At 33.4% G+C, this 25,751-nt stretch overlaps 2 protein-coding genes across 3 annotated transcripts; both read left to right on the forward strand.

Annotated features, from left to right (window-relative positions):
- LOC115714700 (protein NRT1/ PTR FAMILY 7.2) lies at positions 1-4,668 on the forward strand. The gene is made up of 5 exons (XM_030643456.2): positions 1-252; positions 702-825; positions 2,171-2,388; positions 2,474-3,036; positions 3,228-4,668. The coding sequence occupies exons 1-5, from the start codon at positions 217-219 to the stop codon at positions 4,168-4,170; spliced, it is 1,884 nt and encodes a 627-aa protein (XP_030499316.2). The 5' UTR covers positions 1-216; the 3' UTR covers positions 4,171-4,668.
- An 11,012-nt stretch (positions 4,669-15,680) lies between these two features.
- LOC115713010 (CLP protease regulatory subunit CLPX2, mitochondrial) lies at positions 15,681-24,316 on the forward strand. Of its 2 annotated transcripts, XM_030641473.2 has the most exons (15): positions 15,681-16,564; positions 16,798-16,859; positions 17,064-17,164; positions 17,278-17,357; positions 17,735-17,785; positions 17,967-18,041; positions 18,134-18,211; positions 21,595-21,651; positions 22,521-22,591; positions 22,721-22,820; positions 22,992-23,096; positions 23,372-23,434; positions 23,526-23,648; positions 23,730-23,888; positions 24,053-24,316. In XM_030641473.2, exons 1-15 carry the CDS (start codon positions 15,929-15,931, stop codon positions 24,125-24,127), a joined length of 1,836 nt encoding a protein of 611 aa, XP_030497333.2. In that variant the 5' UTR covers positions 15,681-15,928; the 3' UTR covers positions 24,128-24,316. The 2 variants fall into 2 exon arrangements, with proteins under 2 accessions (XP_030497333.2, XP_060970178.1); XM_061114195.1 differs by having other exon boundaries at positions 23,730-24,316.
- The last annotated feature ends 1,435 nt before the right edge of the window (positions 24,317-25,751 follow it).

Below are 25,751 nucleotides of genomic sequence, written 5' to 3' on the forward strand. Positions count from 1 at the left end.
TCATTGAATTTAGTTTAATTAAATTGGTGTTATTTGGTTCTCTCTATATAAATGTTGCCATATATCCCTCATATATATCACAACATCTTTCTTCCCTTCTCAATCACAAGTAGAAGTACTTCTATTGCTTCTTTCTCACTCTCTTTTGTGTAACCTCAAAATCAAATATTCATATTCTCTCATATTACTTATAGTTCGTTTTTTGTCTTCACTACCATGACAATGGATTGCCTCAACCTCTGCAAACAGCAGGTAATTATATATTGGAATTTATTCCTATGATCACAACACTAATAATACGTATAATGGTATTGTACTCTTGTTATGACTTATAAGTTCATGATGTGTATAAAGTTTAATTTATGTACTAATTTTCAATAAATAATCTAGATATATAGACCAGAACAAAGCACAGTAAACAATAAAGATTAATTTTCTACTTTACGTAACAGAATTTGTCAACAAATTAATTACTAAATAAAATTTAAAGCATTAATTAAAAGGTCCGATAGTAATGTTCGTATTGATATATAGCATGTATATAAAATCATCAATACGTACAGTGTTGACCGGTTTATTTTATGAACCGATCAGGATCAGCAATTAATGCATGAAATTATTCTATCTCTTTTAAAGAAACAAAAAATACTTGCTTTATACAAGTTAACACAATTAAATTATGTATACATTGATGATGGCAGGGACACGACGATGAAGAGGATAAGGGAATAATTATGTTTACCCTTGATGGAAGTATTGATAGGCAAGGTGGCCCAGCAGTTCGAGGGAGGACTGGCTCTTGGTTTGCTGGAATTCTCATTCTACGTACGTATATGCACATTAGTAAATATAAATATTACACCTCCATCTCATATTTATATACAGTATAGTATAATTCATCATTGTTTTTTCCAAATGCTTAATGAGATCCAACACTAGTTTTAAGGGAGACATATGATATGGATACGTGGGTTATTCTTTCCTTTTTCCCTATATATATTCTTTTTACGGCAAGCATGCATCTGCAACCAAAAACACTAATTTAGTATGTATTTCCTATTTTTTTTAATTTATTATGTTTTTATTTTATTTTAGTAAATATTTACTATGTACTTATATACATTGAGATAATATACAAATAGTACATTTTAAAAAATTAAATAGCGTATAGCTAGTATAATTTTTGTTTTACAGTCCTATTTTAGAGAGAATAGTGAGATTTTGACTAATATGTTTGTGTATTGGTCCTTAATAAGATCAAATATGTCACACAGCATGTTAATAATATACTTTGCAAAAGTTGCATTCCATAAAAAATGTATTCAATATATCCATTTAATTATTTGGTAAAATAAAATAATTATTATATCAACTAATTAATTAACTTCAGCCAAAAATAGTAATTTTAATGGGAATCACATCACTATAATTTGTATGGTTAAAATTATACTAGATATATTGAAAACATTGATAAAATTTTAGTTTCTCAATTTTTAAAACATTGATATTGAAAACAAATTTTATTTTTGAAAAGAAAAATATATGTTTAGTAACTTTTATTATTATTATTATTATTATTATTATTATTTATTTAAGTAAAGTAAGAAGATAGAAAAAATGTCATAGTGTTTGGATAAAAAAAATGAAAAGTATGTTTTTAATTTAAAAGTAAAGAAGTTAAGATTTATAGTTTCTACAAAAAGACTTTTGAAAAATTATTTTTAAAATTAAAATAATTGACATAAATTTTAATTTACTAATAAAAGATTTTTTTAATAATATCCAAATACATAAAAAAAAGTATTTTTAATAAAAAAAAAATGATCCTATATAAAAATGTGTTTAATAACTTTTTTTAATTACTATTATTTATTTAAGTAAACTAAAATATATAAAGTAGAGCAACGACACAAGACGATATGAGGGATAAAGTGTAGTAATAATGAAGAATAAAGAGACTACAAAATAAGGCTATATGATTAAAAAATTATTTAAATAAATCTTGATAATAACTTGGTCTTTTTTTTCAATTTTAATTATTATGCTACCAATAAAAATTAAATTTTGACCACTGGATATTATGCTAAAGTTAGATTTCACTTTGTACGTAGTAATAAAAAAATAAGAAAATATAATAAATTGAATTTAAAGAAATATGAAATGTTTGTAGTAAACCAAGGTTTGGCAACATTGGCATTCTTCGGGGTAGGAGTGAACTTGGTGTTGTTCTTGACGAGGGTGTTGGATCAAGACAACGCAGAGGCTGCAAATAATGTCAGCAAATGGACTGGCACTGTCTACCTTTGCTCTCTTGTTGGGGCTTTCCTAAGTGACGCTTATTGGGGAAGGTTCAAAACATGTGCTATCTTTCAAGCAATCTTTGTCTTTGTAAAATCTCTAAACTCACCACCAATTTTTTACATATATATTGTTTATTTCTTTAATTATTCGTTTCCTTGTGCATGCATGGTAGGGTTTGGCTTCACTATCACTATCGACATACATATTTTTACTCAAGCCTAGAGGCTGCGGTGATGAAAAATCTAGTTGTGAAGACCATTCAAGTTTGGGGATAGCATTGTTCTACATCTCCATTTATTTGATTGCCTTAGGAAACGGAGGGTACCAACCCAACATAGCCACTTTTGGAGCAGATCAGTTTGATGAGGAGGACCCTATAGAAGGTCAAGCAAAGATCGCTTTCTTCAGTTACTTCTACTTGGCTTTGAATCTTGGATCCCTATTTTCAAACACAATTTTAGGCTATTTTGAGGACAAAGGGATGTGGACTTTGGGATTTTGGGCTTCTACTGGATCTGCTGGCCTAGCCTTGTTGTTGTTCCTTTGTGGTACACCACAGTACCGACACTTTAGTCCTAAGGGCAACCCGCTTTCTAGGTTTTGTCAAGTGGTGGTTGCAGCGGCTAGAAAATGGAAGGTTGAGATGACGCCAAGTGGAGACAATTTGTTCGAGGATGTTTCACAATTGACATCTCAAAATGGTGCTAGAAACATGCTACACACCCAAGGTTTCAAGTAAGTTTTGGTCCTTGTTAATTGATTGCTTCTTATTAATCAATTTCTTTATTAAGTGAAAAAGGAATAGAGAAGAACCTATATGTGCAAGTAATTAATGATAATATAATATTGAACATTGTAGATGTTTGCCACGTAATATGAAAGAACAACGAAGTGATTATTAATAATTTGTTTTATTATTACTTCAGATTTTTGGATAAAGCGGCAGTCATCACTAAGAAAGACCTCAACCGAATGAAAGATAATGTTGTTCACACGAATCCATGGCATCTTTGCACAGTGACACAAGTGGAGGAAGTTAAAAGTATACTAAGACTACTCCCCATTTGGCTCTGCACAATTCTCTACTCTGTCGTCTTCACACAGATGGCCTCACTCTTCGTTGAGCAAGGCGCTGTAATGAATACCAAACTTGTTGACTTCCATATTCCACCAGCGAGTATGTCCAGCTTCGACATTCTCAGTGTCGCCGCCATGATTTTCTTCTACCGGAGAGTCCTTGACCCCATAGCTATTAGAATCACCAAAAACCCTAAAGGACTCACAGAGCTCCAAAGAATGGGAATAGGCCTTGTTATAGCCATAATGTCAATGGTATCAGCTGGAGTTGTTGAAGTGTACAGGTTAAAGTACATAGAAGAGGAGTGTAATAATGCTACCACTGGCATAATATGTAGTAGTAGTGGATCATCAGTATCAAGCCAAAGTTCCTTGAGCATTTTTTGGCAAATTCCACAATATGTTCTTGTGGGAGCTTCAGAGGTTTTTATGTATGTTGGGCAATTGGAGTTCTTTAATGGTCAAGCCCCGGATGGCTTGAAGAGCTTTGGCAGTGCATTGTGCATGACCTCTATATCTCTTGGGAACTATGTGAGTAGCTTGTTAGTGATTATGGTAATGAAAATCTCTACAACAGATGATATGCCTGGTTGGATCCCTGCAAACCTCAACAAGGGTCATTTGGAGAGGTTTTATTTTCTCCTGGCAGCTTTAACCACTGTGGATCTTATGGTCTACATTTTGTGTGCAAAGTTTTACAAGTATACGAAGTTTGAAGAAAGAAATAATGGGCAAGATAACAATTGCCATGAAAGTACTACTACTGTTCACTCTATGGAGCTTCGGGTTTGAGTATGACTTTATTAGGATGCAATGTTTGTTTTGATCACGTACGCACGAGTCTTTACTATAAAATCATGTTTGGCGCATATAATAAATATATATGTTAGATAAAATAAGAATGTGTGCCATGCATTCATGTGTTTGAATTTGCTTGTGAAATAGAGTATAATATGCTTATGTTAGTGATGAAGCTAAAGAAGAAATAGAATTTCGATTCTATTATCTCTAATTAAGCAGAGCAGACAATTTAATTACCATGTACGAATAAGATGTACTAAAGCATAATGTCTTATATTTGTATAATTTATGATGTTATATTTCCAACTTGAATGTAAGATGTGATTGATACTATTAATCAACTTAAGGCGATATGAATGAGGATTAATCTTCTTTTCTACTTCCAGTAGTCCTATTTTCTTTTCCTTGCTAAAATCTTGTTATTATTTTGCAAAATAATTTGCACAATATTCTATTTTTGAATTTTATGTGGTTTTCGTATCTTTTTTTTTTAATAATTAAAGACTTTTATTTAAGAAAACCCAAACTAGTAGCCACAAAAGGGGGCCACTTCCCTTAACAAACTAGAATTTTTGACTTTTGCCTCTCTAGCCCAACAAGCTAATATATCAGCAAACACATTCTTCGTCCAAGGAACAAAGGACACAGTAATTTCGTTAAAAGACGTACAGAGGAACAAACAATACGAGAACAAAGAGAAAACGTTCCAACCATACGGTAAAGAACCAATCGTGAAGGCAAGAGCTGTCGTCTTCGAGTCGGTTTCAATTCGAACTTTTGGCCCATCTTTCTCCAAAGCCGTTTGCAAAGCCAAAGCTATACCACAAAGTACACCGTCGACAGAAGAGAACCCCACAGCAACCCATGAGTCCTCTAAGACCTGATCATGCTTGTGAATAATAGCAAAACCTGCTATTTTCCCAACGACAGAAGCGTCTAGAATACAGCACCAGTAGTCCTCCTCAGAACAATTTTCAAGCATATGTATCTTTGCAGCAGCCTCGTCCAAATGTTCGAACCACAATCGGTTACTAAAAAATTTTGCAACTCTCGAAATACAATCCTTATACACCAAATTTATATCACACTGTTTATCTTTGAAAATCAAATCATTGTGCCACTTCCACAATGTATCACAGGTACAGGCAATGAAAATTTAAAGTTCAAAATCCTTCAAATTACACCATTAGATGCCAAAATCTGTGAGATTATTCCAGTTTAAGCAGTCAATGTGAATTCCCCTTCTAAACCAAATCCCACGTGTGAAAGGACAACAACAAAATAGATGAAAAGTAGATTCGGAATCTGTTATAATGTGAAAATTCCACCTAGAAACTTGAGACCAAGCTCCCGTAAAAATGACATGTGGACTCACTCTCCTCGAGGATTGCTGAGCTATCAGCAGGAGACCACTCGAGGACAAACCTCGCCTGAATCAAACTTAGCAAGATGATGTGACCTTGACAGAGTCAAGTCGCATTATTGCGCCTCGCATGACGTAGGACCAAGAAAGAAATATTCAAGACTCGCATATACCAAGATATACACGATGTCTACGAAGACTTCTCCTGCGAATTAGTAAAGACCGTTCCTTTACATAGCGAGTTAGTACGAAAGACTTAATATGCTCGATGATTCGATAAGGACTTGCACGTTCCAGATCATCAACATTGGTAAGGTATCCGCAGGTGCGACTTGATTAGGACGCAAATACCTAAGTACGAGACTCGTTAATCTCGTCTTAACAATAACGCACCTTAAGCCTGCGAGCTTGTGCGAGCAGATGAACAGATAACTTGCACTATGAAAGTCGCATACGTTACTGTTAGGTTTTGTGCCCTAAATAAAACCCATTTCAATATAATCAAATTTACTAATTAATATAAGATCAGAAATCATTCTATGTTGCATGGTTCACATGATTTATTTCATGATATGTTTAATGTATAAATTCTATTAAATCTAGAACATACATAAATATATATATTTGTTCATGATTGTAGTGTCGTTAGCACAGTGTAATATAGTCATGATTATATGTTCAAAAGTTTAATTCCCATGATTTGTCAGTTCACTAGATTTAGACTGACATGATAATCGGTGATAAGGTATACTTACACCTTAGATAAGTGTTATCTCCTTTCCAGGGTATTGGCAAAGTTTACCAACATCAGATGTATGGAGTATACATTGAAAGGGACCGATATTGAACTTGGATAAAATATCATAAACTTACCATTATATCTTTCTAAGTCAATATCAATGGTTAATTTTAAGTCTATAGATCTTAATCCTGATATGGTTATGTTCAGCTTACTTGTATTATTTATATTTTTTAAGCTGTTTGTGGAAGCTAACTAATGGTTCTGGCGAATATTTACATCTTGGGGACATGGTAGTACAATTGAGTGGGAGCGTTGATCATAGATATGGAATCTATAACTTCTATAAGTATTTAGAAGTGAAACGATAATTTCCTTCGAGCTTGGCTAAATAGAGATAAATGAGTGAGACCTCATTTCAATAATTATATTAGTTTACCGAAGTATCATTTATAGGAAGCTAAGTGTTTTAAAGATAAAATACATTGAAGGGTAGAACGGTAAATTTATCCCTATTCAGTGTAGATCATCTATAAAGGATCTTTGACTATTAGGATTGTAACAATGGATAACCATAACGTATCTATATCGTGGTACATATAGAGCGTTCTATATAATTGAGAGTGCTATTCAATTCCAAATCTATAGTGGCAAAATGCGGAATTAATAAGTTAAAGAATTTATCAAATAAATTCTAGATCTACTTATTGAAAGCTCGGTTATATAGGCCATGGTCCCCTCACTAGTTGAGATAATACTGCTTGCAGACTCAGTTAATTGATTTTAATTAATCAATTATAATTCTAAAATTGGACTATGTCTTATTTATGAATTTTCACTAAGCAAGGGCTTAATTGTGAAGAAAAGAGGTTTTAGGGTCAATTTATTAATTAAGAGACTTTGTATGGTCTAATTAATAAATAATATAAATGATAATTTTATTTGATAATTAACTATAATTATTAAATAAATAATTTTGGCATTTATAGAATTGAATTGGAAAATATGGTATTATTGGAAGAAGAATAAGTGGTTGAAACAAAGTGGTAAAATTGTAACTAGAGATTGGTCCATTACATGGCCGACCCTAGTGTATATTTTTGCCCAATTTTTTATTATTTTTTAATCCATATAATTCCGCCGTAAGCTCTAGTTGAAACACTTAATTTTCAACCTGCCAAAAATCTAGTTTTCTCCGTCAGACAACTAGTAGATGAGAGAGTTCCTTCTATAGTGATTTCAAACCTCCTTCATTGTTCTTCATTCAATTCGAACATTAGTGATAGAGTTCCATGCCCACACATAGCAAGTCAAGTACTCAAATCATAGTGAGTAAGACGGTGGTAACCAAACTCAAAGGAGAGAAAGAGATCCAGGCTCACATCTTAGTAATACTCTTTGACAGAAAGGAACAAGGGTTAGAGATCTGAGCGGAAGGAGTCATTATATCCCGCTGCCATCAATGTAAGGTTTTCTAAACTCTTATGTGTTTAATTTCATTATTTTAGAGATATTCACATTTAGGATGTTAATTCAACATACTTGTTAGTAAATCTAGATCCTGGTAAAATAGTTTATCCAACTTGCTTGCATTCTTCTTGAAGGTTGCTTTCAGGTTGCTTAACAGGTGGTACACACAATAGCCATCCGCTATTTCTAAAAATACATGAGCAACTGCCTTAATTATGCTCTCATGTTTATCTGATATCAAGCACTGTTCTTCTATGATCCCATATGTTTCCCTTAATTTTATGAAAAACTATTGCCATGAGTTGTTTTTTTTTCTGAATCCACAACAGAAAAAGCTAGAGGAAAAATATGTCCATTGGCATTTTGTGTACAAGCAAAGAGCAATGTCCCTCCATATGTTGATTTAAGGAAAGTTCCATCAATAACTATTATGGGTTTGCACTTCTTCCATCCTTTTATTGAAGCATCTAGTGCTACAAACAAGTACTTAAAGTTGTTATCTTCTTCTGTATGCATGTGTACAATTGTTTCGGGATTAGTTTTCTACATCATGTGCAAAAAACTTGGCAGCAACTTGTATGATTCGTGTACTTTTCCTCGTAATTCTTCTTGCGCGTGCTCTTCGCTTCTCCATGCTTTCATGTAGTTCATTCTTATGCCATACTTATGTTTTATTTCTCCTTTGATGTCTTGTGGCATTTAAGTTGGTTTTATGTTGGTAAACCTTGGCTTGATGTAGTTTCCAATCAAATTTCTTGTAGCCTGTCTTTTGTCTGCAAATCTTATGTTTAGATCACAAGTGTGAATCACCTTTCTGTCATATTTACAGATTATGAATGACTTGGTTGGTCCGTTTCTAGATGCCGTGAGTGCCCACTTGCATTTTGGATCCAAGCAACAAATTTTGTATGTTCTTGTGCAAGACTTTTTCACCTAGAAGTTGTTTCTAATTTCATAGAAACCAAGCACACTTTGAAGTGTTTCTTTGTCCTTGTATATTTGTGCTTCTTCTATTTCAGGATGTTGCGGATCTGTGATGAGTAGTTAGTCATAATATGTGATTTCTGCCTCTTTGTCCTTGTTGTTTTCCAGTTGCTCAACTATTTCCCCTGCCACAAGTTTTGCATAGTCCATGAAGTCAAAAATTTTCCCCATCTTCCAGCATTGTCCCTTGCATTGTATGTTGTTGAGTTGTTGATTCTTCTGTTGTTGGTGCATTGTATTCCATTGCTTCTATTGCATTTCTGTGCAACTAATGTGCTACTATTTTCTAAGAACGATGGATTGATGGTTGTTGTTGTGTGGTTGATGATGTTCACACGCAATGGATATGTTTTGAAGTCAGATTCCTTCAATTTTAGTTGTATGTAGAAATGTAGGCTTTGATCATCAGTTATCCTCAACGGTTGGTATCCTTCTTTCACTTGGTATTTCAGTTGCAGGACAATATTTTCTTGGTTGCATTCCAGGACCTCTTTCAGCTTGTGTATTAGTTTATCATATTTACAATCGATTGAGATGTATTGTCCACTAGCTTCATAATTTTCATAATTCATTCGATCATCAAATTGTCCATTGCAAAAGACTAAGAATGGAATGTCGTCTTTTTCCTGTGAATATGAAATTATTAATATTAGTGTAAATCAACTAATTTGAAACTATATTGAATCTGTAATTGCTTTTGTTATTAATGTTTCCAAACATTTTTGATACAAATTTATAAAACAAAAATTAAAATGATCTTTATGAAATAGAAAAGAAACTTACTTCTATTGACTTTCTTCTGTTCAAGTCTTTTATTTCCAATTCTGAACCCTGTATTTTTTATTTTTTTGTTTGTTTCAGTACTGTTATGCAACTGTTAAAAAACTAAAATGCAACTAATCAACAACGTTTTCAATAATTTTATACAAACTAACCATTTTGTCAAAGTATTTTCTCTTTTTTCGCTGTCAAAAGAAATTCCTGCAATATTGATTAATACCATAATGAAACGACGATGCGACTACAAATGAACTTGAAAAAACTTGGAATATAATTCCAATTAACATGGTTGTAGATTAATTAAATTTGGAAATTAGAAAAAAAAAACGACAATGCAACTGAATATACCTTAGCTATATTATTTATGATTTCTTGTATTTTGCATTATAACTGATTTGGATTGATTGAGAGCTCCTGATCTTTTTGTTATTTCAAGTCAGTTGTTGCCAATTGCGAACCCTGTTTTTTTCAATATTTTTGTTTGTATCAAAACTTTTTTGCAACTATTGTAAAACGAATATGCAACTATTTTCATTAAACTTACCATGTAGAAGCGATTTTTTCGAAGTGATCTTTCTTTTTCACCGTCAAATGAAATTCCTACAAATTTGATAAAAACTATTATGAAACAATAATACAAGCACAAAAAAAAAAAAAAAAAACAGAATCATACTTATACGTAACTGGCTGTAGATTAATTCAAATTTGCTTTTCTTATTGTGTTTATAAATAAATATATTCCACATTGGAAATCAGAAATCAACCAAAATACAATTGTATATACCTTAGATCTATTATTCATGACCTCTTTTATTTTTTATTTTTCACATTATACCTGGTTTTGGATTGGGGGGAGCTCCAGATCTTTTTGTTAGAGATCTACATTATATGAATCTGAATTTCGATATTAGGAGGAGTTGTTTTGATCGAATAAAATTGAAAATCAGTGTTTAATTCAATTTCGTCCCAGTTTTTCTGATATGTTTTTCCTCAATTTCCGTTTAGATTGTTCCATGTCTTCTTTTCCAGTAAAATTCGCCGGAATTAATGGTGGTCTTCCTTTTGATTTGGTTTCATTTCGGTTGTGTTGCTGGTTTGAACGATCGAGATTGTTGTTCTTCATCGTTCTATTTCATGCGGCTAAAGGTTTAGAGAATGTGATATTTTTGTAAATATTTATTTGTGAGCTGTATAATAGTTTAAATGGCCGACCCAATATATTTTATTAATTTTTTTTTTCTTTTTTGTATTTTCCTGTTTTTTTCCAAAATTTAATTGTATGATTTATATTTTGTAAGTATATGAATTGTTCATATTTAAAAAATAAATAAATTATAGTATAAAAATTAATATTTTTATAATATTTAATATTGTGCAGTTTGAATTGTAATTATTGGGCCCGTTTGGCACAACTTTTGGAAAAGCTAAAAGCTACTTTTTGAAAAAGTTGTGATAAAAACGTGTTTGGTAAGTAGTCAAAAAACAGTTTTTTGAAGAATTTTTGGAGAAGCTAAAGCTGCTCTAACTCAACTTTTAGAAAAAGATGTTTTGATTAAAAGACTATAATAATTTTTTTTTGTACTAAAATCATGTTTACTTATTTATTATATATTAAAAAATTAAAATATTTAAAATAAATTAATTATAATAAAATAAATAATTATTAAATCTCTTATTTTTTTTAGAAAAAAAATAATTTATATTTTATTTAATATTAATAAACGACATCAACTTAAATTTTTCTTATATACTTGAGTTCTAATTTTTTTAGATTTGATAAAACATAATATAAAATACTATGAATTATTTTTATCAGATGTAGGGATATTGGCGGCTAAACCACCTGAACTTTACGGTTTGTAACACTTAACCACAAAAATCGAAATTTTGGCGACTAAACTACCTAAATCCTGGTTCCGTTTTGCTCTGCACACCTCCGTCCAAAAATCACAGTTAAGTGCCACAGTAGACTGTCCACGTGTACACACTTGAACACGTGGCAAGTTTTTAGTGGTCCACGTAATATTAATTTTACAAAATAATTATAAATATTAAAAAAAATTAATTTTGTTTTTACTTTTTTTTTTCTTTTTCTTCTTCTTCTTCTTCTTTTTCTTTTTCTTTTTTAAAATTCCCTGGAAGCAATGAAGCATCGTTTAGTGCAAGCCGAGAAAGAAAATGACTCGACTCACCAAAGTCCTGTCCGTACCGAAGCTCGAAAAATCGGTTCCCAATGAAACGATTCCTTCGATCAATAAACTCACGCACACTTGTAATGTGATTAGGAAAATCCAGGCGGCGCTGAGGCGGAGTTTACGGCTGAGGAGAGCGGTGGTCAATGGTAGTGACTCACTGAGTAGTGTGAGCTTGCCTACTGTTAGGGTGTGGACGAGTGTAGCTATGCTTATGGTGGAGACTATGAGATAGATGATTGAAGGGCACCAGGATCTTAGATCTACTCACAAGTATGTTTATTAACACCCTAAATATGAACTTTCTAAAACGATGAAATAAACACATATAAAGTTTAAGAAACCTTACATTGGGTGCAGCGGAATATAATGACTCCTTCCGTTCAGATATCTAGCCCTTGATTCCTTTCTGTAGCAGAGCATTATCAATATCTGAACCTGAATCTCTTTCTCTGAATCTTTGATGCTGAAACTCCTTTGCTGATGATCTTTCTTCACGATCTTCCTCACTATGATTGAGGTATTGCTTGATGTGTGTGGGCACTACTCTCACAGTAAGGTAATTCGAAATTCAAAGGAAGAGAAAGAAGAAGTGGTAGCTAAAGATAGGGAGAGAGAGAGGCTCAGTTTTTTCTGAATCAGAAGAAGTGTTTTTCCTGAAGCCTTCACTATCTATTTATAGCATTCCACTAGGGTTAGATTTGAATTATATGGCATTAAATAATGAAAAAATCAACTTAAAATACTACAATAGGTGGCCGGCCATACACTAATGGATTGGGCCTTGCTTTTTGCAATTTTGCAATTTTAACACCTTTTGTATCTGATTTTCTCAAAAATGCCAATTTCCTAATTCAATCATTTAAATGCCAATTCTAACTATTTGATAACTATAAATAATTATTAAATAATATTGTCATTTATCATATTTATTAATTGAACCATACAAAGTATCATAATTAATAAATATGCCCCTATAAACTCTTTCTTTACAATTTCGCCCTTACTTAGTGAAAAATTCACAAATAGACATAGTCTAATTTGAGAATTATAATTGATTAATCAAAACCAATTACATGAGTCTTACAAGCAATATTATCTCAACTAGTGGGGGGACCATGGGTCTATATAACCGAGCTTCCAATAAGTAGATCAAGAATTTAGCACTAAAATTCACTAACTTATTAATTCTTCGTTGAATCCACGCATAGAACTTAGAATTGCACTCTCAGTATATAGAATGCTCTATATGTTCCACCATATAGACACATCATTAGTTATCCATTGTTATAATCCTAATGTGATCAATTATCCTCTATATGAATGATCTACACAGTAAAGGGATTAAATTACCGTAACACCCTACTATGTATTTTATCCTTAAAACACTTGACCCCGTATAAATGATATTTCAACTTATGTGAAATGAGATCTCCACCATTTATTTTCGTTTGGTCAAGCTCGAAGGAGATCATCCTTTGCTTACTATTCGCCAGATAGAAGCTATAGATTCCATGTTTATGCTAGCCCTCCCACTCAATTGCACTACCGTGTTCCCAAAATGTACGTATCACCCTGACCTAAAAGTAGGCTTAACTAACAAATCAAAGAACACGAATAGCCTTTCAAGATTGAGCCTAAACATAATAGGATTAAGATCATTTGATCTAGGATCAACTAGGCGATATTGACTTGAATAGATTTTACGGTAAGTTTAATTAAATCTAAGTCAAAGTTCAATATCGGTCCCTTCCGATGCATACTCCATGCATCCAACCTGAGCTTTACTTTAACCAATGTTCTGGAAAGAACATAGTATTTCTCCAAATACAAGTAAACTCTTGTTGTAGATTATCATATCGCAAAACCCCGTGTCTGATAAATCTAGGAAACTTTATTCACATAGTCATGTTTACTTTCCAATGTGTTGACAGCACAATAAACAGGATCAAGTATGTGAAAAGGGTTTCAGATGAATTCATACATTATGTACATATAATCATGAAATAAATCATGTGAACCATGCAACATTAAATGTTATTTCTGATCTATATTAATAAGTAAATCTGATTATATTGAAATGAGTTTTATTTAGGGCATAAAACCCAACACTTGTGTGGAGGAATATGGAGAAGAAAGGTGGAGACGGTTGTAGCTAGTGGAGGAGGAAACGAGCGCAGACGATCCTAGCCAAGAGGAGAAAAGATAATGGAAGTAAGAGGGCTGGGAGGGTTTCTGCAGAAAAAGAAGAAGAAAGAAGAAAGAAGAAGAAGTAGAAAGAAGAAGAAGAAAAAGAAAATAAAATAAAAAAAAAATTAATTTTTTATTTTTTTAAATTAAAAAAAAGTAAAAAAGAAAAAAAAAATTCTAATTTTTTGATTTTTTTTAATATTTATAATTATTTTTTAAAATTAATATTACGTGGACCACTAAAAACTTGCCACGTGTACAAGTGTGTACACGTGGACAATCCATCGTGCCACTTAACTGTGATTTTTGGACAGAAGTGTCCAGAGCAAAACGGTACCAGGGTTTAGGTAGTTTAGCCGCCAAATTTTCGATTTTTGTGGTTAAGTGTTACAAATCGTAAAGTTTAGGTGGTTTAACTGCCAATATCCCTCAAATGTATATAAATTTATATTTGCAAAAAAAAAAAAAATTAAAAATATATAAAAAATAAACATTATTAAAAACAAATTTATACATATTTATGATTATAATAAACTAGATTATAAAAGGGAAATTTTATTTTTAATGCTTAAAAAAAAACCTTTTAACAAAAATTAGACTCATAATTAATACAATTTAATGCTATTGTTTTCAATTTCTACCTAAAATGCCCCCCTTTCATTTTCTTTCTCTCTTTGTCTCTTTCTCTTCCTCACTCTCTTTCCCTCAAACTCACGCAGACCACCAACCACCACCACTGAACCTCTTCTCCTCCACCACCGAACCTCCTCATCTACCCAAAACTTAATCCAACAACCCCCAAATCTCACCTACCCAAATCTTTTTCTCTTCCTCCTCCTCGACTTCTCTCAACCACCATCGCCATTCGCCACCGCCCACTTAACCCTCCCCCAATCAGAAGCTCATTGAATTCGTATTTGTTTAAGACATTAGATGGTGGTGGAGGGTATGATTTTCTGGCCAAAATGGAATTATCGATAGGTTATCGATACTTTGTCGATAGTTTATCGATGGTTTTGTCTACACACTGCTTTTTTTGTGTGCAAACAGAAATCATCGATAACCTATCGATAACCTATCGACAACTTATCGATAAATGTCATCGATATACTATCGATAACCTATCGATAAATGTCATCGATAAACTATCGATAACCTATCGATAAATGTAATAAAAAAAATCCAATAAAAAAAATAAACACGAAGATGAAGACGGAGACAGAGGTTCGGGGCCTCTGGGTTTTTCGATGCTTGAGTGCTATGGAGGTCAGACCGGTCTTGGGCCTCTGGGTTTCGTCTGGGTTTTTGGATAGATGAAAAGGTTCGGTGGTGGAGGAAAGGAGGTTCGATAATGGTGGTTGGGTGGTCTTGGTGCCTGGGTCTGGTTGGTCTCGGTGGTGCGAGGAAGAAGAAGAGAGAGTGAAGAAGAGAAAGAGACACAGAGAGAAGGAAAATGAAAGGGAGGGTAGTTTGGGTAAAAATTGAAAATAATAGCATTTGATTGTATAAATTAATTAGGAGTCTAAATTTTGTTAGAGGGTGTTTTTTTAAGCATTAAAAATGAAATTTCTCTTATAAAATTATCATTATAATAGATCTTAACAAATTCACAAAATTTTAAAATTTATAATTTACCAAACACTCAACTCAGTTTTTTTTCACAGTTCTATTGCAGCTATTTTTCTCACAACACAGCTACAACTGCCTTTTTCGGACAGCACAGCCTTGCCAAACTGCCCTAAATTCTAAATCGTAGACTGCACAACACTCTATGGTTTGGCAAAAACACAAACTGCAACCGCACCAAACAAAATTTGCATTTTTGTGGGTGTGGCGTGGTGCTAGCGGTTTGTGTCACTGTGACAAACAGTGAGCGAGTGCAGTGGACTGTGGTGAAGTTTATTTTCAAATTAGACTATCGGCCTCCACTGCTAGAGAGGTATCTGTATTCTGTACCTAAACCTCCATTTCCATGGAAAAACAACATACCTAAACCCTCAACGCAACGGCCACAAACGCAGCTCGAAACAGATGCTGTCCTTCATCAGATTGAGCAGATCCTCTCTGCCACGCACAGTCACAGCCGCCGCTGGTTTCTTCTTCCGCCATCGTCCTATACCCCACACTCTCATCACCGCCACTACAAGTGCACTCCGAATACAACAACCTTTTTCCCACATCCTCCGCCACAATTGCGACGGTCCGACATTCGATGGCAATGGCGATGGCGGAGGAGAGTACGATAACATCAGGGCTGAAGTGAACTGCCCTCGTTGCTCCAAGAAAATGACGGTTCTCTTCTCGAACCGCCCACTCTCGATTACGGGTCGAGAGATGGGAGTTTTCCAGGCGGTTAATCTCTGCCCCAATTGCAAGACTGCCTTCTATTTCAGACCCTTAAAGCTTGAGCCTTTACAGGGAAGCTTTATCGAGATTGGTAGAGTTAAGGGCGCAAATGCCGTCTCGGTCTCGGCTTCAGCTTCTGACAGGGATTCGGATAACGACGGGGATAGGTTTCGGAGAGGTGTCTGTGCTACTGAAACGGCGTCGTGTGAGGAGGAGGATGACAACGGGCGTGGGTTAGGAAAAGATTTGAGTTTGCCCACGCCTAAAGAGATTTGCAAGGCCCTTGATGAATTTGTTATTGGCCAAGAGAAAGCCAAAAAGGTTTGTTTTTTATTTTTGAAAAATTGTGTAGAATATGTCTAATCAATGTTCTTGGTTTATTGACTGATCATTCTTCATTAAGAATTTGTTCATAATAGAACGGCATGTGCAATATGACAAGTTGTTCATAATAGTGCCTTTTAAATTTGTTTGATTATGTGGTTAGTATTTCATATGTATCCATTGATTACTTAAGATATAATACTTTATCGATGCATCGAATGTTTTAACAGGTGCTTTCTGTGGCTGTTTACAATCATTACAAGAGATTACATCATACCTCTGAGCTGAAAAGGTTAGCTCCATAATGTTTTGTTTTGGTCATGATGTTTAAGGTGGTAATGGGCAATTTCTTGAGGCTAACTCAAGTGGTTGGATGGTGAATGTGTATGAATGGTCTGGGCTTCCAATCTCCCATAAATCTAACAGAACATAAACTGTTTTTTTCCCCTAAAGATTTTGATGTTCTTTATCTGAGGATGGTTACCCTTGATACCAGGTCAAAGATACAATCTGGTAAGTGTGAAGGTGAAAATGATGACAATGATTCTGTGGAATTGGAGAAGAGCAACATATTATTGATGGGTCCCACTGGTTCAGGTAAATTGTGTGTTCTTATTAGTGTGTCTATGAAAGCCATGGTTATCGGAATCTGCAGCTTGAAAGGATTGCTTTTCTGATTCATGTACGTTTACCGTGATGGGTAAGGATAGGGAAGACCTTACTTGCAAAAACTCTAGCTCGCGTTGTGAATGTTCCTTTTGCTATCGCTGATTCAACAACATTAACTCAGGCAAGTAGACTATTGCTTACTTCTCATAAACACATTATGTTAATGATATTTTGGCTGTAGTTTCTTCTATTGCTTGCAATCATTTATTTTTACAGCAGCATTTTTCAGTTCTTGAATGTATGTGGTAGAGTTATCCTGGAGTTAACTTTGCAAGTCTTTTGTAGGAAGAGTTTCACATTTCTTTTCTTTCTTGATTTTCTGCGCTGGTATTTTAATGAATTGTGGATGTATTGTTTACAATTGGTTTTATTTTTACTCTGTAGGCATTATGTTTTTTTTTTTCCAATTCAAACAGGATATGCAATATTATTTTCAATTTGTATCATAAATGTTGGCTGATCATTAGAGATTTGACAAATTTATTTCTCTATCTACAGGCTGGTTATGTTGGGGAAGATGTTGAATCGATATTGTATAAGCTACTCGTGGTATGATTTATGCTTTTTCCTTTTTTTTTTTTCATGTATGTCTTGTTCAAGTCAGATGTTATGTGTTGGGTTTTATTTATTTACTTATTCATTTATATTTGGTCATTTAACAAGATATACTATTTTGGATGTTCCTACAAGTAACGGAGTTGAGTAAATTTGATTATTTTGGTGTGCGTAGGAAGCTGAATTCAATGTGGAAGCAGCCGAGAAAGGAATTGTGTACATTGATGAAGTTGATAAGATAACTAAAAAGGTTTTTTTTTTTTTTCCAAGCATATGATTATTCACTTTAGAATTTAGATACTAAAGTTATTGGTTAGGTTAACCAAGATGAATGTTATGCAGGTCGAGAGCTTAAACATTGGCAGGGATGTATCCGGAGAGGGTGTTCAGCAGGCATTGCTTAAAATGTTGGAAGGAACCGTGAGTAAACTGATCTTTAAGTAGCTTCTTATGCATGTAAATAAGCATCATGCACGTACTAATTGTTATTGTTTACAATAGAGGATGCAAAGTTAAGATTGTTCATCTCCTTGGGTTCATTCACCATTTTACTCTAAATTGAATCATGCTATCTTGATGGTTGGAGAGTTTGTCACCCATGGATTAAGGAAATTGTATTTATGCACTTATTCTCATTTTCTAAATTACTATCCTATACTTATATTCTGTTTCTAACTATGCAGCCAAATGGTATTTTTTTTTATTGTGGGTTTCTAAATTGGATTTGAAATTTCCAAGTGCATGGTGATATTTTTTTGAGTAACCATTGACATATACGGTATACCCATTGAGAAGTGTTCCATATATACTGGTACAACTATAGTAGTGATTAATTTTAATCACTACCTATAAGTTGCAACTCCGTTTTTTTACATGAAAATATATAATGTAGTTACACGGAACCCCGACAAGTATTTTGTAGGAAATTCAAAATAATCTAGGATGTCTTAATCATGATTCAAATTTGTAATGTAGTTTAGGTGTTAGTCCTAATTTTGACATTCTATGTTCGGAATTTTTTGAAAATTTGTGTGAGGTCCTCTGTAATTATATTATATACCGTCATGTAAAATAAAAATAGAATTACGATTTATCTATATACTGAAAATACAATTCATCAATTGGAATAACATTAGACTACTTAATGTTTTGGATGATAGTAGAGTGTGGAAACCAGATTTGAGTGGGGTTTTCTCCTGCAAATCAACGTTCAATTGGTTCCTTGCGAGTCAGAATCAAAGAGAGTTGTGCTGCACTAAGATCTTATGGAAAGCTAGAGGCCCTTCTAAAGTCAAGGTTTTTGGTTGGTTAGTGGCTCTAGGTAAATTAATTGTGCACGAAATGATGCAAAAGAGAAGGCCATTTCTGGGCTGGTGTGCATGTTGTAAAGAAGTGGGGAAGAGCTGGCACACTTGTTTTTGAAATGTAGCTTTTCTACTAACTTTGGATTCTTTTGCTGAATGAATTTGATGTAAATGGGTAATACTTGACTTTGTACCTCTAATGATGGTAAGCAAAGTGGGTGGAAGTAAGCGTAGGACCTTGTTGTGGAAAACTACAGTTATGGCTATTTTCTGGGCAATTTGGTTGGAAAGAAATAGCTGAATTTTGAAGGGGTTGAATGTTCACTAGAAGAAATATGGGAGAGGGTTAGATTTTGGACCACCACTTGGGTTTACAAGACTAAGCACTTCGAGGACCTAACATTCTTAGACCTGACTAGGGAATGGAGAACTTTGATGTAATTATTTGTAAAATCTCCTTTGTGGTAATCTGTTTTGTCTTTTGCTAAGTTCTTTTTATGTAACCACGGTCTTCCTCCGCCACAAGTGAGGATTATCAATACATAATGGGAGGGAGCCCGGTCTAAGACAAGTGGCCTCCTTCTCTTTTTCAAAATATAAAACGAAAAATACCTATAGATAGTAATTAAAACTAATCATATATATATTTATACAAACATTTCAAGCGCTAGGTTTTTTTCTGTTAGAAATTTGATTTAATGTAAAAAAAAACGAAAGTCCTTGGGTTATAGCAAACTAGCTGATGCAAGGACTTCTTTGTTTCTGTGTTTTGGTAGAATTGGCCTAGGAGAACAGCAGATTAAAATATTCAGAAACTATTGTTGAAAAGTTTTCTTCTGCAGAGGTTTGCCCTTCATCCCTTAGGGTTGTGGCTACAATGACCAAATTATTGGCGGGTTGAAATGTGTTTATTTATCAAGAGCTCTTTCTTTTTTGTCAATATACTAGTCGATTATTCTGGCATCAGTCCTAATCATTGAGCTTATGGAGAAGCTGCTGAGAGATTTTCTATGGGTAGGAGATATGAGGTGACTTAGAAGGAGGAGATCACTTGGTCTGTGGGAGAGTATATGCTTGCCAAAATCTAAAGTAGGTCTGGGGAATTGGACAGCTTGGTGATAGAAATATAAAACTTTCCTCATGAAATGATTCCTTGGGGCATGGCATCACAAAAGGTAAGTACAAGATGCACGAGAATGGGTGGGATTCTAAAAATGGGAATAAGACGTCTAGAGGAATATGGCTGCCCTTCATTAAGAATTTGGAAACTGATTAAATTTAAAGAGGATAATGGGAGTTTAATTCGCTTTTGAGATGGCATTTGCTGTGATGATGGAAGTCTTAGAGAGGCTTCCCCTAGTTTGGCTAAGCTCTTAGAGAGGAAAAAGTATTGTTGATTTATGTGTCTAGCGGAAGGACAGGAAATGAATTGGAATTTCTATTTTGTATGAAATTTGCATGGTACAATGGTCCCTAATCTTATTTAGCTATTAAAGACATTGAATTTAAAAATGTGCATTTCTTTCATCATTGTAGAAACTGACAGCTACTAATGGATTATCTAAGTTTAGTGCCCGGTTTGTTTTTTGTCTGTACATATATTTAAATAGTTTTCTTTAGGAAAGAAGTTTTCAAGGAATTTCCTCCTAGACTCCTAGTGAGAGTGCAATGGTTGGTCCCTTCTACCTGATCATTTCGTCAACAAGATCCCTAAATATTTAAAAGGACAAATAGTCTTTTTTTTTTCCTTGAACTATGATCTTTGTAGAGTTTTGACTCATAAACTCTTTTTGTGTGTGTGGAAAACATTCCCTCCAATTATAGCAACTATTGCAATCTATCATTTGCTTGCATTTCATTCATTTTTTTAAGGAGTTTATTTATTTAGCGCTAATTTGATGCAATTCAAGAGCTCAGGCAGAAAATACGTACATAAATAGTTGTCAAATAACAAATTCCCAGAATATTATCTGTATTTTTCAAGCAAATGTTTCTATGTTAAGTACCAATAAACTCAACTTTAGCTAGCTTAAGTTAGTTTAATAAATTCTTGTACTTCAACTATATGTGTGGCCCATAACCACATAAAGGGGCAATAATTCTGGAGACCATATTTTAAAATAGTCATAATTCAGAGTAAAAAATTCCGTAATACACCATCCCCCAATGGAACTCATCAGCAAATCTGATCATGGAACTTTCCTGCATATGTATGAATGACCCACTTTTCTTTGTTTATTTAAACACTGTGACTAGTTAACCAAGTTTGCTGGGAATGGGCTATGAGGATGATGATTTAAAAATTCCCAGTGATTCTTGAGGTTTATGTGTGTGTGTTTGTTTGTTTTTTTTTTTTCAATCATGTACCTTATTTCTTATGTCAATGGGAAAGATTGCAGTGCCTTGTTGGATATCTTTGAAGTGATAAAGATAGAACTGAGTTTTTCTAAAAATATGTTTTTGCAATGCACAATGTAACTTATTGCCTTCAATTTTTAGGTTGTGAGTGTTCCTGATAAAGGATCTCGAAAGCATCTTCGTGGTGATACTATTCAGGTAAACTGAACTTGACAGTTTTTTCGTTGATCTATGAATCATTTCCCCCTATTCTCTCAATAGTTTTAGTAGAATGATATGCTAAAAGTCCTATGAAGAATTTGTCTGATGCACTGGGCCTCATGGCAAGTGCTTTGCTCGGTGCAGTTAAAACCATATAGATGACCATCTGAATTCTGAACTGTCTGGCTTGCTGTTTGTTTCTTTAAGTATATTTATTAAGGGGACGTTTGGTAACACTTTTGTTTTTTAATTTTAAAAACAAAAAACAAAAGTAAAATTTGTGTTTTTAAAATTTTGTTTTTAAAAAATAAAAATGTGTTCTATAACCACTTTTGTTTTACAATTTTAAAAACAGAAAACAAAAGTGTGTTCTATAACTTTCAATTTTATTTTTATTTTCAATTTTATTTAAGTCAGGTCCGGGTTTGGGGCCGGGGCCGTAGTCCGAGTCTAGGACCGGGGCCGGCGCCAGAGTCCGGGTCCCAAGGTCTAGGTTGGGGTCAGAGTCCAAAATATTGATTAAGAAAAATACTGTTTAAAAAAATGATTTTTTTTGTTTTTAAAATTTAAATTCTTAATTAAAAAATTGAAAAGTAAAAACAGTTTTATAGAACACGATTTTAAAAAATATTTTTACTTCTCTACTTTTAAAAACAAAAAACTGATTAAAAAAGTGTTACCAAACGCACCCTAACTAAATGCAAATGACATTATGTGACTAAGTTGCATTTTAACTAAAGTTGATTTCATGCTTGCAGACTTTAGGGAATTATGTGTTCCATTGTCTTGATTCCCCCTTATTTATGTTTTAAACCAATGATGTTCTTCCCTAGTTTATTTGTTTACCTCATTCCAATTCTACCTAGATTGATACCAAGAATATCCTTTTCATATGTGGTGGAGCATTTGTCAATTTGGAGAAGACTATTTCAGAAAGGTAATTGTTTTTTTTTCCTTTGTTGTTTCGGATGATGGGTGCTTCTTGTATATATTTTTCATTTTATTCCTCCACTGCTACTAGAATTTGGAACCTAGGTAGTGATCAGTAACTGGATTGAATTTTCAGAAGGCAAGATTCTTCCATTGGCTTTGGAGTTCCTGTCCGGACAAACATGCAGAATAGTACAATGACTGATTCTTTTGTGACATCATCATTGCTGGAATCTGTGAGAATCAAATTCTAACATGGTTATTGAGTTTGCATCTTTATTTTTTTCAAAATGTTTGCTTTCCGTATTGAGTTGACATTCAATTGGGTTTCTCATTCTGTCTCCGTTTCAGTCTGTGTCATGTTATTGAAATTACAAAGAGACTTAATATTATTGATAAACTTACAGGTAGAAAGTGGGGATCTTATTGCATATGGCTTGATACCTGAATTTATTGGACGACTTCCAATATTAGTGTGCTTGTCAGCATTAAACGAGGATCAGCTTGTGCAGGTGGGTTCTTGCTATTCATTGCAATAGTGAAAGAACATATTTTCATGACCAGCTGTCAAGGGATTCAGAATCATAATCATAAGTTTAGTATTATTATATGTAGTGAGCTCACGCATGGCTTGTTTGTTACTGAACATTTATTAACCAAGTCCAAACTTGTTAAAAATTGAAGCTTAACTAGTGAAAGTATCAAAATCATGAACATTTTGTTTAATTTTTTTTATGTCGCTTGTAAGAAATAGTCAGATTTACATTCTACTTGCCCTGTGGAACAGATCCTGACAGAACCAAAAAATGCCCTTGGCAAACAGTACAAGAAGATGTTCAGCATGAACAGGGTAAGTTTGTCGTTTTGCTTTCCTAATATCACACTTCATTTGTGGAGATATATATTTTTAAAGTAGCTCCCTATTCTGGGTAACATTTCAGGTGAAGCTGCATTTTACTGAGTGTGCTTTGAGATTGATTGCAAAGAAAGCAATGGCAAAGAACACCGGTGCTCGAGGTTTAAGATCCATACTAGAAAATATTCTTATGGAGGCAATGTTTGAGGTAATATACATAAAAATGAATAAATGTAGATTAATTTATGTTTGTGTAAGCCTATTGTACCAATCATTTTTGTTTGCACAGGTTCCAGACACTGAGAAAGACATTGATGTTGTCGATACTGTTTTGGTTGATGAAGAAGCAGTTGGATCAGTTCATTCTCCATGCAAAGGGGCAAAACTTATCCGCCGCCACAGTGCATTTGAGCAAAATCTTCAGAAAACAAAGTCAAAAGAACCAACGGTATGCATTAAATATTTTTCTATTTTCAGAGTAATCACTTTCAAAACAAAAATGTCAATTTATTTATTTTATATTCTGTTATTTGCATTTATTTATTATTTTATAATCTGTTATTTGGTTTTGTTTTGATATTAAATTTAAAAGGTTGTGGAGATGAATTTCAGGTAGAAGGGTGTGTAGGTGAGGGTGAGCAACTACAAGGAGAATCAGAGATTGAGTCAAGAGCTGTGAGCTTGTAATTTGTTAGTTGAATAGCTTTTGTATAAAATTATGCCAGAGTAGAGACATTGTCAAACTGTAAAGTTATCGTCTTTATAAAGTATATGGGAAATTTGTGGTGGAAATATGGTAGAAAGTAATTTGGAATGTTGAAAATAATATTATATGCTTCTTGCAAAATCCTATAAAGCACGCTTTCATTTTATTTAGATCAAGGGGGCCGAAGAATTGATATTTTCAATGAATATTAGTATAAAATGACAACTCATTATAAAATGAACTAGGATCAAACAAATTTATACTAACCCTCGTGAAGCGAGGCAATTGCAGTTTCAGAGCTGATACAGTTGTACTGTAGAGAAAAGTTGTTGTAGCTCTGTTAGTGAGAAAAAATGTGTTATGGAGAAAAATAGTTGTAGCTGTGCTAGACTGCTAGTGAGAAAAAATAACAGCAGCAAAATTGTGAAAAAAAGTTAAACGAAATCATCAATCATCAATATATATGAAGGAAAAGAATAAAACGGCGGCATGACACTCTAAAATCTCTTAAAAGTTATTTTTTTTTTCTCTTTAATTCTCTCATTTTAATATTTCATTAAAACATAAATTTACAAATTAATATTTTACTATTATTTTAATAATTTTTTCATAAAAATATCCATCATAAATTAATTATTTTTTTTAAAACAACATATAATAATAAATATAAATTAAATTAATAATATTAAATTATTTATATCTATTCTATATAGAGTGTACCTATATAACTGAAATTCTTGATTTTTGAGAAATTTATGGGTGACTCTTAATTTTTATTTAATAAAATAATAAAATATTATTTATATATAATAAAATAATAATAAAACAAATCCTACTAATATTTGAACTGATATTAAATATTTTACAATCACACTCCATTTAAAAAGAAAACGTCACTTGAATCACCTCTGCCGTCAACTAAATCAGGGTTATGACTGAAGAATGGGCGACCTAATTTATCAAACAATGAAGATAAAAAAAAAAGGAAAATATAAAGATATCGGCAGCGACGAGGATGATGATGGAAAGAGAGCAAAACCACGTGTATCCGACGGTGAGAAGAAGCACCATGCTCAAGGCCACACAATGCCAACCATGGACATGGCCAAGCTCTTCGCTTCACGAGGGTTAAAAGCCACCATTGTTACAACCTCTTACTACGCACAAAACTTTTCTAAAACAATCGAGAAAAGCAGAGCCTTTTTAGGCGAGACTATATTGTGGTTCCTTCTGGGAACGAAGTCTCAAATTCTTAAGCTCGCTCTCAAATTGGCTTATTTTGTGTTACAATAACTTATCGATAACAACTGACCCATATACCCATTCTTCGATATTCTGATTTTGGAGACTTCGCTTCTTGGAGAAAATCAAAAGTTTTGTTCAAGTATACATACCTATTCAGGCTGGTAAATATTTGTGTGAGGGATTATTCTGTTCATTTGATTCTTCTTTTTTGTTTCGTTTAAACTACAAACTTTCAAAATCTACTAATTAGTTTTAGCAAATTGACGATTGCTAACTCTTGCACGGGCTTTAATCAAAATTCATTTAAAGCACGGGTTCACGGCTGTTAAGATCTCAATGATGTATCATATACTATACTCT

This window comes from Cannabis sativa, chromosome 4 (assembly GCF_029168945.1).
Source record: "Cannabis sativa cultivar Pink pepper isolate KNU-18-1 chromosome 4, ASM2916894v1, whole genome shotgun sequence".
Lineage (NCBI taxonomy): Eukaryota > Viridiplantae > Streptophyta > Magnoliopsida > Rosales > Cannabaceae > Cannabis > Cannabis sativa.

Coding starts and splice junctions, on each gene's coding strand:
- LOC115714700 (XM_030643456.2), top strand. CDS start 217: ATGACAATGGATTGCCTCAACCTCTGCAAACAGCAG. Junction 253..701: donor TCAACCTCTGCAAACAGCAG/GTAATTATATAT, acceptor TGATGATGGCAG/GGACACGACGATGAAGAGGA. Junction 3,037..3,227: donor CTACACACCCAAGGTTTCAA/GTAAGTTTTGGT, acceptor TTATTACTTCAG/ATTTTTGGATAAAGCGGCAG.
- LOC115713010 (XM_061114195.1), top strand. CDS start 15,929: ATGCTGTCCTTCATCAGATTGAGCAGATCCTCTCTGCCACGCACAGTC. Junction 16,565..16,797: donor GCCAAGAGAAAGCCAAAAAG/GTTTGTTTTTTA, acceptor ATGTTTTAACAG/GTGCTTTCTGTGGCTGTTTA. Junction 21,652..22,520: donor TTCGTGGTGATACTATTCAG/GTAAACTGAACT, acceptor AATTCTACCTAG/ATTGATACCAAGAATATCCT.